The 11,617-nt window shown below is 43.6% G+C and overlaps 1 protein-coding gene across 3 annotated transcripts in view; it reads left to right on the forward strand.

Annotated features, from left to right (window-relative positions):
• The first annotated feature begins 7,979 nt into the window (after positions 1-7,979).
• The window catches only part of GOSR2 (golgi SNAP receptor complex member 2), an 18,892-nt gene continuing 15,254 nt past the window's right edge, over positions 7,980-11,617 (forward strand). For 2 of the 3 annotated variants that reach the window (XM_023521543.1, XM_011377098.2), the window contains exon 1: positions 7,980-8,084. In XM_023521543.1, the coding sequence (XP_023377311.1) occupies positions 8,056-8,084 (29 nt within the window). In that variant the 5' untranslated portion in view covers positions 7,980-8,055. The other variant, XM_011377099.2, reaches the window with a different exon arrangement.

Raw genomic sequence — 11,617 nt, forward strand, 5'->3', positions numbered from 1 at the left:
ACCCAAGATGCAGTGTGAGGTAGAGAACTGAGAACTGGACTGGAGTACAGAACATGCAGTTCCAGTCCGAGCTACGCTTTGAACTCTGTTTAATGTGGGCAGGTCACATCCTCTCATTGGGCCTCAGTTTTCTGTGGGGAAATGAGCAGGCTGATTGGCTCTCAGTTAATCAGTTATCAAGGACATGGAAGGAAATTACTCAACACCCGCAGAGATGAAAGGGGATGTCATAGGGGCTCCTGCATTCTCAAGGCAATCCCTATGGGGCTGTAGAACAGAGAGCTTCTAGGTTGGTACTTTTTGCTGGGTCCCACAAAGTTGCCACCTGCCAAAAACAATCCCATCTGCACACAGGCCCGCCATGCCTCGAGTTAATTCATGGATGTATATTGAGCGCTCCAGCAAGCCAGATCCTCAAAATACCACTGCTCTAGAGGCTCATAAGGCAGGGTAAGGCATCCTCTCCTGACACGGTGATGGAGATTCCTGGGAACATTCTCTTTAGCCCACTGCCTCGCCAGCCTAGGTTAGTCAAGCAGATTCATTGAAAGACGAGAGCAGATCTTTGTCCTCAAGAAGCTTATGATCTATCTTGAGTCAGATGTACATGGAAGCCACACTCCCAGGAAGTGAATGCTGTGGTTCAAAGAATGTATAAAGACAAGAGGGTGAAGGGGCTGTGACAGGATAGGTGGTCAGGAAGCCTACTGGAGGGATCTGAGCCAGTTTGCAAGAGGGGACAGATCACTTCAAGGAGCCAGCACAGGTCCACAGATATTAAGCTCACAGTATGTTTGGACACTCTAAGTAGGATCGTCACTTGAGCCCATAGTTGGGCAAGCAAGCAGAGACTCCAGATTTGGGAGTGGGAGGTGGGTCAGTCCAGGAAAGCTGAGTTCCAGGCTGAGGAAGTAGTAGAAAGGATGATGGTTCCTGAGCAAGAGATATGCATAAGGTGGTATTTTAGGCAGGTGAATCTGAAGGCAATATACCTGGAGAGGCAGGTGGGCCAGGGAACAAACACTGGAGGCAAGAAACTCACTCAGGAGGTTGCACGACAATCACTGTGACAATAACTAACACTCAAATCCTGTGGAAAGCCCTCATTCTCCTTCTCCTTTAATCCTCTTTCAACCTAGTGAAAACATAAAGTGGGTATTATTGGCCCCATCTAACAGATAAAGAAACTGAGGCTCAGAGGAATTAATTGATTTGTCCAAAAGAACCAAGTCAGAAAGTCAAATTCAGGCTCTCTGTTATCAAATCCTAAACTCTGCCTACTAGCCCAGGCCTTAGTGGTCCAGGGAAATGGGGATCCAAAAGGGAGAGACAGAGACAACCAAGGAAGGCTGCCTGGGTGTGGGTGTGTGTGTGTGTGTGTGTGTGTGTGTGTGTGTGTGTGTGTGTGAAGTATATTTAGAGGAAAGTAGAACTCACTTACCAAACATCCCTCAGAAATTTTCACACTTAAACACTGATCTGGTGCATCTGGCCCAACTGATGCTGAAATGCCTAGGCTGGGAGTCAGCAAGGCCTGAGTTCAGGTCTTAACGGGCCACTTACCCACTGTGTAACTTGGGGCATTTTACTTAACCTCTCTGAGCCTCAGTTTTCTCGTCTATAAATTAAGATATCTGCACACAGAGGCTTTGTAAGGAATGAATGGGATCATTAGAATTAAGAGCCCAGAGAGACCGAGTTCTCAGTCAGTCTTTCAAGTCTAAATTAAGCCAACCCATTGCTCCGCCTCCTTTCCTTCTTGACACACGGCCTCCTTTCCTTCTCCCTGACAATTAACCAGGAGACCACCACCCTCCCCCTGCAACTGCTCCCAACCTCATGCTACCTCTACCTTCCTCAGACCTCTTCTCCTCCCAAGGGTGCTCACACACGCACCCTGCTCCATATGGCCCAGGGAGCAGGGGACTCAGAGGCATTTCTGCAGCCTGGGAGAGGGCTTCCTAGAAATTGCACTGAGCCCCACAAATGCTCAATGACCATGGGAATCACGTAACAAGCAGAAGAGTCAGACCTTTGCCCTGGCCCCTACTCACAGGTGATGGGGTTAATCAGAAATTCTCAGGGCTGCTGATGAGGGTCCAGCTCCCCCATGACCTGGGGACACATTAGTCAGTGATAAGTGGGGCTTTCCAGCCCCTTTTATCGTGTTTACAATACATTGGCTCTCCTTGGACAAACCTTGCTCCCCCACCTTGCTCCTGGCTGTTATGGCTACATGAGACAATTTGCTGATGGACTCTCCGAGGAGGGCAGCTTCCCAGGAGACCCCTCCCCACCTCCCACAGCACCTGGGGCAACATCCCCTCCACCTGGTGGGTCCTGGTAGGGGCTACAGATGCTTGTTTTTCCCAGCTCATTGTAGCCTCTGAGTTAGGAAATGTCATCTTTTCTGTCTGCTTAGCTTTAATCGAAGGGTTTGGGGAGCAAACTCAGAGGCAGATTATGTTTCTCTGGCTTTGGGGGTTGACTAGGGTTTTGTTGCTGTTCAAAGCAGAAGCCATTAGAGGCACCCTACTTATCTGTGGCAAGGCCCTCTTTGGGTCAAAGAGGCAGGATGATACGGAGCTACCTGGAGGGCAGTGTGTGACTGCAGCCAGGACTTAGTTCCCCTTTCCCACAGTCAGCTTAGGAAAGCAAGTTAATTTCTCTGCAACTTAGCATGCTTGTCTAGAAAACTAGGATCGTGAAGCCTGTCCTTTCTCCCACCAGGTGGTTATGAGCACAGAATGAGAAATGGTCGTAAAAGTGCTTAAAGAGAAGGCATTTTATTCAGCACTCTGCTCTGATTTCAAGTGACAACTCTTTCAGCAAGAATGGCTCTGCTGATCAGTCTATAACTGCCTAAAAGTTAACTTTCAAATAATTCTAGGTTTCTGAAATGGTAGGCAGGTAGAATATTTGGGAGAGTGAGTTGACTAAGTAGAGTCTGTTTCAAGTCAACAGATATTTAACAAGCACCTACGTTGTAACAGTCACTGAGCCAGATGCTGGAGAAATGCAAGAATAAAAAGATACAGGTTAGTGGACAGAGAATTGTGACACCTGTAACAAATGCTGAGAGGGAGCACCAGGTGCCAGAAGAGCATGGGGGACGAATGACAACTCAGCCTGGACAACAGGAGCACACCCCAAGGGAGATGAAACCAGAGCTGAAACTTGAATGAGTGGGAGTTAATCAGGCTTGAGGCAGAGGCGAGGGTGTTTGAACAATAGGGAATAGTATGTGCAAAGGCCAGAGGACACTAAGGCCCTTGTGAGAAGAGCTGCAACTGCTCTAGTTTAGGATGGGGGAAATGGCCAGGGATGTGGCCAGTAAGGAGGGCTCTGACTGCCAAGTGTGTTTCCTACTGTGTTCTGTAGGCACCAGGGAGCTATCAAAAGGCTTGACGTATATACGACATCAAATCTCTGTGTTAGACAGATCTTTTGGGCAACACTGAAGAGGATAATTGGAAAGGGAAGGGAGTGGCTGAGGAATGATGAGGGCCTTTCAACAAGCTCTCACAGTTTAGTAGAGGAAGTGAGACATTCACAGCTGGCACCAATTATGTGAGGTGGCGCACGAGCTTTGGCACAGGTGGGATAGACAATAGGGCCAAGGGGTGGGGGACAGGAGGAAACAGGAAAAGAAGGTGCACTGGGAGGGGGCAGAGCCCAGGGCAGACAGAGTACAGGGAGCACTGATGGTTTGGTAGAAGGGATAACAGAATTATACTATTCAATTTGATAGAGTTGGCCAGAGAGACAACAGATTAACGTAGTTTCAGAGATAAGAATTGTTTCATCAAATTGGACAGACCAAAAAATGCTTCAGAGGCATATGTTTCAAGTTTATCAGACTATGAAAGGAACAAACAGGCTGACTACAGATTGGTTCGTCAAATCCCAGAACTGTAGAACTGTGGGGGCACCTCTTGAAGTTCAAATAAAAGGTGAGAGCATGAAGTCAACTTAGTGATTTCCCTGAAATATTTTTGATTCCATTACCCAAGGCTCAAAGCCCTCTAGACAGTCTCCAAGGCCACAAGACAGAGGCAAGACTCTGCTTCACCATTCCAGCTTCGTCTTTCTCTACAGCAGAAACCCTCTGCTCTATCCTAGAGAAACCACACAGACTGGCTCCTGAGACTATCTACAGCCTTCCAACTTTACCTCTCTGCTTGCCAGAAATGCCTTGTGCCTGCTTCTCCATATGTCTTAATCCTTCTTGTGTTTTAAGGTCCAACTGAAATCCCATCTCTTCTAGAAAGTTTCCCTTTATCATCTAATTCAAAGGGATTTCTTCCTTTTCTGCATTCTGACAGAACTTAATTATCTTTATTACATATTACATATTTATACATTGTCTTGCACTGTTACCTTTTCATAACCCCTGAACTCTATCTCCCCAACTAGATGATAAACATTTTAAGGTCAGGCAAAGGCTCAGCTGGGCAATTTTTCTCTTCCATATGGAGTCTGTAGAGATCACTTGGTGAGATTTCACAGGTGGATAGACTAGTACAGAAAATACAAGATATCTTCACTTACATTTCCAGTGCCTTGGCTGGAAGACGGCTCAGCTGGGAATGTTGACTGGAGCACCTACAGACATGTCCTGTCCAGCATGATGACTTTTGGGTGGTCAAACTTCCTCCAAGGTGAACTCAGGCTACAAGAGGGCGTGCTTCAAGAGGCTGAGTAAAAGCTGCAAAGCTTCTTATGACCTGGCCTTGGAAATCTCATAATTTTACTTTTGCCACATTCTATTGGTCAAGCAAGTCACTAAGACCAGCTCAGATTCAAAGAGAATGGAATTAGACTCTGCCTCTAATGGGAGCAGTAGCAAAGAATAAGACCATCTTTATTTTGCCATACAATATTGTTCCAAGACCTCGGCAAGCAGAGTCTCTGGCCTGGGTCCTGAGCTTCAGGGGCCTCACACTTTGGAGTGCTATTTTTCAACTTTTGCCTAGAGTATGCAGGGAAATTTGAATAATTCACTATTCAGAATTTTGTAGTGCAAATGTATAATAATGTAACTTTCCAACCATGTCTTCTCTTAACTCCTTTAGGCCTGAACACTGAATTTCAGTGTTGATTACACCCTTTCAGTGGTTGGGATTGTTCCAGTCTGTTTCTCCTCTTCAGGGTACTTTCCACCCCATTCATGGGGTTGACTAGATGCCCTGAAAAGCGTCAGGGCTCATGCCTATGGGTTGTCCTGGGCAAGCTAGCAAGCAAATTGCTTCTATTGGCTAGCACAGTATTTCTTTTGTGGCATTGCACAAGTTCAGGCCACCAGAATGGTACTGACTTGCTGATTTGGGGGTGATTTCCCTTCACACTGGATAAAGGATGAGTTCAGGACTCTGAGCTACTGATAGTGTACTACTGACATTTGGAGTTAGGCTACCTCTGTGGGGCCACATCAGGGCTCTTGTCAGCCTGTGTTCTCACTAGAGAGCTGCCTCCACTCTACAGCACACCAGAATAGTAGGGTTGGCAGCATCTTTTGCCCTGTATGGGGCTCCCCACTTCCACTTGGTAAAGATAGTCATTCTGTCCCTCCACAGGCTTTGCACCACGTGTCAGGCAGTCCTCCAGAGGTGGCCAGGCCTCTCTTCTCCACTAGAGATCATTGCTCTGTAATGCAAACTGACTTTTAAAATCAACGTCCTTTCTTTTTTCTGATCAATGTAGTGACCTTATGAGCCACTAGGTCAGTCTTAAACTGGTCCAGGTAAGGACCAGATATTTCTTGCATGAATGTGACTTCTTTTGCTCCACCTAGCCTATCCACTCCTTCCCTTCCACCAGCTAGTTTCAGGGGTGGAAAGCAGAGGTGTAGTCAATGCTGAAAGAGATCAATTCTAGGAATGTAGTGTTAAGGTCTAAAATATTCAAGAAGACATGGTTGGAAGATATATTATTGTACATTTGCACTACAAAATTCTGAACAGTAAATAATTATTTATATTTCCCTGCACACTCTAGGTAAAACTTGCCATTACCTCTACCCCACACTCACCACATAGTATTCTAATTATCTGTGTAGATCTTTCCCTCACAGTATATTAAATAACTTTCTATGGCAACTTGGTGTCTTACTCATCTTTGTACTCCAGCCCTTGCATTATACTTCATACATAGTATGAGTTCAGTGAGTATATGTAAGACGATTCGTGAAAAGAGACCAGTGGACTAAGTCCAATGAACTCTGGTAAGCCTAGAAAACAGTTCTAGAAGCAGAAAGGAGAAGTTGGAAGGCAGGTCACCCATAGAAAATGTCAGCAATGTAAATCAATTGTTTGACCGAGTGGTTTAGACATAAGAAAAAATGAGATAGAAGTTAGCAAGATGGGATAGAAGATAGCAGCATGATGGAGAGAGAGAATTTTCTTCTTTGCAGAGGAAGGCTTAAACACACATAAAGGCCTAAGCACTGAGAGGCAGGGAGGAGGTCCTCTGGATTTTAATTTATCTGCTTTACTCGTCTCACAGAAATGCTGTGAGGGTTAAAGAATAAGATATAGGCGTAAACATTCTTTGAGAAAAATTTAAATTTCTATCCAACTTTGGATAGCTTCCAACTACCTATAGAATAAAAATCTATAGACAAAATCTAAGCATAATATTTAAGATCTCCCAAGATCTGGCTCCAATGTTCCTTCTAATTCTATTATTGCCCCAAGCACTCTAAACCCAGCCATAGAAGATCCATGTTCTTTCCTCTATTTCCCTTTGCTCAGGCTATCCTCTCAGCCTTAAATCTCCTCCCCTTCATCTCCACCAGGCCAAAACAATAAACATTTACAGAGTGGTAGTGTGTGCAAGACACTGTTAAAACTCTATTGATTCTTGAAGGCCCTATTATTGTTTTTTAGTCTATGACACTTCTTGCTCTTCTCTAGGGAAATGGTCCTTGGTATCAATCATAGCACTTAATATACCTGATAATATAGCTGGAGAGCATGATTAGCCCTCACAACATACTATAAGAGATGAGAGATTTGAGGGCTATGTCTTTCTTGTATTCCTACCCCTAATATCTGTGCCTTATAATAGGTGTTCATTAATAAATAAATATTAGAATACATGGAAAAATAATGTCAGGGAAAGAATGTATATGGGTGGACAGTCTCTTGGGGCACTGGGTGGGATCCAGGATATAGGAAAATAGTAGCATCAACTTGTCAAAGGAAGAGGAACGTCTCCTCCCTTGGGAGGAACTGCAGATAAGCCTGGGAGAATGGAAATGGGTTAAGCCTATGTGGAGAAGCCAAAGTGTCCAAATTCTTCAAGTCCTAACTCAAATGCCGCCTCCTACATTGTCCTCCCTGAATCTCCTACCAAAGCTGACCCCAGCTTGGCTCAGTATCTTTGAACTTACTACCTGTAGACATTAATTTGTATACGTATTTTATTTGCTTTCCTGGACCTCTTTAAAGGCAAGAGGAACCTGATCCCCAGTCCCTACCCCTCCACCTCCCGCCCCCCTAGCATATTTGACACATAGTAATCACTCATTCAACATGGATTTACTGGAGGGATAAACGGGGTGGGTGGGGCAAATGAGCAAATTTTTGATGGAAGCTTGTGCCAGAGACTCCAGTGAAAGGCGAAATCTCCAGACCCACAATTAAACAGTTTAATGCGAAGCCAAGAAGGAACCCTCCTAGCTTTCCTCTAGCATGCACAAGCAAGTATCCACCCATTAGCTTCCAACCCTGCTCTGAGGACCTCACGTCAGTACTCTGCAACTGCCCTTGCGAGTGCCTGATTCAATGCTGAAGACAGACTCTCGCCAAAACCTGTACCTCCTTGTCCTCCATCTGAGGTCGAACCTCTGACTACACCTAACCTTTTTTTCCCGGCCTCTTTTCTTGATTCCCTTCCTTCTCTCGTAACCACCACCAGTCAGGCGTGCGTAGGGGTGGCCCTAGCCAGTAAGGGAGGGCGGGTCCTAAGACCGGAAGCCGGAAGCCGGAAGTCTGAAGGGGATTGTGAGTACGTGGTCTGTGGAAGCCGGACCGGACCTGCGGGGTCGGCGACATGGAGCCGCTGTACCAGCAGACGCACAAGTGAGGGCCGCGTCGGGGAACGGGCGGGGCGAAGCCGGGCCGGGTGAGGCCGGCCTGCCGAGCTGAGGCCTTGGGCACCTGTCTGTGGAGGCCGAGTCTTTCCGCGGGCACTGTCGGGGGCAGCTCGGAAGTGCTCCATCCCCGGCGGGAAGCCCAGGTCAGCGGCGGACAGAGGGTCAGGCCTGGGGCCCAAAACGTTGGGCCATTTGGCTCTTGTGATACTCGAGGCCGTGACTACCTACTGGGTAGACTAGGTGAAGAGAAGTTGCACTTACGGGTTATAATACTTTGCCCCGCACCTGCCAACTCAGTGCTCAGGGTTGGTAGAGTTCGTGGGGAGAAAGAGTCCCAGCACATAGAATTTACTGTTTAGTTGAAGAGTCAAGTGACTCATGAAAAAAAGCTAACGTGTGGCAGGATGGGATAGAGGGTAAAATGAGCGATACAAACAGAATCAGCTTAAGCAACTTAGAAGGATCCATCCATCACTGGGCTAATATCATTAGAAAAAGTTTCGTTATAGCTCGCAGCTCCTAAATGATATCAGTGCCTTCTCTTGACTGACCCTAATCTTGTTGCTGCTACATTATGATTTTTTTCTTTTATGCCTATTTGGTTTATGCTAAAGACCATATTTTTTTGGCACAAAGAAATTGCTGTACAAATAGCATTCAGTATTATTATTTGTTAATCATATCTAGTTATAGGTTACTTTTAAGGAAATTGAGTTTTGATTTAGCTTCTCATAACTTAAATTCTTTGGTAGTGTCCTTTATTCATATCGTCATGCATTTTTGGAACTTGCTTAGGTACATAGTTGAGTTGGGTAAGAGGGACCATGCCTATCCTATTATTTTGGAAAAAACTTATAAGATTTTTCACATTTATTGTGGTAAAATATGTGTAACAAAATTAACCATTTTAACCATTTCTAAGTGTACAGTTCAGTGACATTAAGTACATTCACAATGTTGTGTAACCATCACCACAGTCGATTTCCAGAACTTTTTCATCAGCCCAAAGAAACTCATGTATCCATTAAGGAGTACCGCTGCATTGCTCCCTCTTTAAGCCCATGGTAACCTCTTTTCTGTTCTCTCTGAATTTGCTTATTCCAGTTATCTCATGTAAATGGAATCATACAATATATGTCCTTTTGTGTCTGGCTTATTTCACTTAGCAAATTTTCAATGTTCATCTACATTGTAGCATGTATCAGAATACCATCCCTTTTTATGGTTAAATAATCCTGTATGTACACACACATGCACACACACCCCCTGCCCCCACATTTTGTTATCCGTTCATCTGCTGATATACACTTGGGTTGTTTCCACCTTATGACTGTTACAAATAATACTACTATGAACACTGGTGTAAATCTGTTTGATTCTCTGTTTTCAGTCTTTTAGAGTATATATCTATACCTATCCTATTTTAACAACTTTCAAATTTATGCTGTAGTTTCATCCTGATGAAAATAGAATAAAATAGAGACCCACCTTCCTAATGAATTCACAGCAAAAGAAATACGTCAGAACATTAGGGATAAGAGGATAATGATTCTCTTACTCTTTCATTTTCTAGTTTATGGGTTTCTTTTTACTTTAGTGATGAAGTGTTTGGTTTGGGTGGGTGAAAATATCGAACTTTATAATGATGTTAAAATGACAGGATTTACTCTTACACTGGAGAGCCCTATTCTCATATAAAAATTAAAGAAAGAGACTTAAAAAACAAGACCAATGAGTCAGTTAAAAATGGAATGTAACAGAAAAATTACATCTACCTAAGATCTACCTAAGAATGGGTAGATCTTTTACCATAGTAAGGCACAGGGGGCTGAGTGCCTAAAAGTTAATCTGTACAGTCTCATCTGGTTAGTTGATTAAGTTAAAGGACGTTGTTAAGGAGGCTGTGACCAGTTTATTTTCAAGAATAGTTTTATTTAGAGAGTCTCAGACTATACTTCGTATCAGTGCAGCAGGTAGCTGATCACAGAGAAATCTAGATAGCTCAATTCTACATAAACTTAGGGAGAAGAGAAATACTAAATGGTTTCCCAAACAAGATTTGTGGAATATAGATGAAGTACTTAACTCTGCAGGCCTTCAACAAACAACCTGCCCTTGGACTCTATAGCAGAGCTCACCAACTTTTCCTGTTAAGGGCCAGATAGTAAATATTTTAGGCTTTGCGAGCCGTACAATCTCTGTGGGAGCTACTCCTCTCTCCCGATACAGCACAAAAATAGCAACAAACAACATGTAAACAAATGGATGTGAAATTTTATTTACAAAAACAACTGGGCCAAATTTGATCTGTCACTATTAGGCCCTCTACTGTGCAGTCACTCATTCAGCGAATGTTTTTTTGAGCTGGTAATTGTCTTTAAAAGGAAACATATGGAGTCCTGTGAGCATCAAATTAACTTCTGCAATTGCTGAAATTAATGATTGTAGCTGAATTGACAAAGCAGTAAGTGAACATATTAATTTTACTGGAACTTTGAACCCAACTTGTTATCTCTTGCCGTGTCTCTGAAAATACATTGCAATTAAATAAACGTTTAAGGTAATGTATCTTAAAAACTCCTGAACTGCTTGAACAATGAATGGAGAAAAAAATGAAAAACAGAATAAACATTAGAATGAACTTTATAGAGAAGCCAATAGCCAGGCTTCTATTTTCGAGATCTCAGTGGAGGTGCCGCATTTGCCCCCTTTGTAGTCATAGAAGTTCTGATTCCGTAGGTATGGAACACAGTTTATTTTTTAATAAACTCCGCAGGTGACTTTGATGAGCATCTGGGTTTAAGAACTATTACCTATGTCAAGACCAGTTTTTCCATTCCTTTTTTTTTTTGTTTTTGGTTTTACCTTCTGATGAAAGGCTAACTCCTGTATAAGAGAGGCAAAGTGAGTGAGGTGAAAATGACACAGCATTTTCATATTGCATTTGGATCTCCTGCCCTTTAAATAATTGTGATTATTAATATCTCTGTTTTATAATTGAGGAAGTCGAGGCACCGAGGAGTTAAATGACTTGTTCGGTATTCCTCAGCTAATATATAGTCGAACTATAGCTTCAACCCAGATCTTTTAATTCCAAAACCTTGTTTCCTGCTTATGGTTTAAATTTCTTCCTAGATCTACAGACCCTTTTTAAAAAATCAGCAACAGTGACCCTTGCTTACTTGCAACTAGGTCTGTGCTTGGTAATGATGTCACCCAAGCCCACTATGGGCCCTGTGCTAGACAGGACTAGAACTTCTGATTTCTAGTGTCCACACTCCCAGATTATACTTGGCATATCATCTGTTGCTTACTGGCTTCGAGTATGTTGTTTGAATTCCCAGTTCAGTTTAAAACAGATTGTCCAGTTGGCACGTGGTAGTTTCCACCATGCCATGCATACTTGCTTTGTTGGTTTGCATATATTTCCTCTCAGGCATAAAACATGGAGATTGGAATCACTTTTCTAGTTCATTCGAAGCAAATAGAGATTGGATGGGAAAAGTCAGTAATGTTTTT

The sequence above is a fragment of the Pteropus vampyrus genome, unplaced genomic scaffold (genome assembly GCF_000151845.1).
Source record: "Pteropus vampyrus isolate Shadow unplaced genomic scaffold, Pvam_2.0 Scaffold306, whole genome shotgun sequence".
Lineage (NCBI taxonomy): Eukaryota > Metazoa > Chordata > Mammalia > Chiroptera > Pteropodidae > Pteropus > Pteropus vampyrus.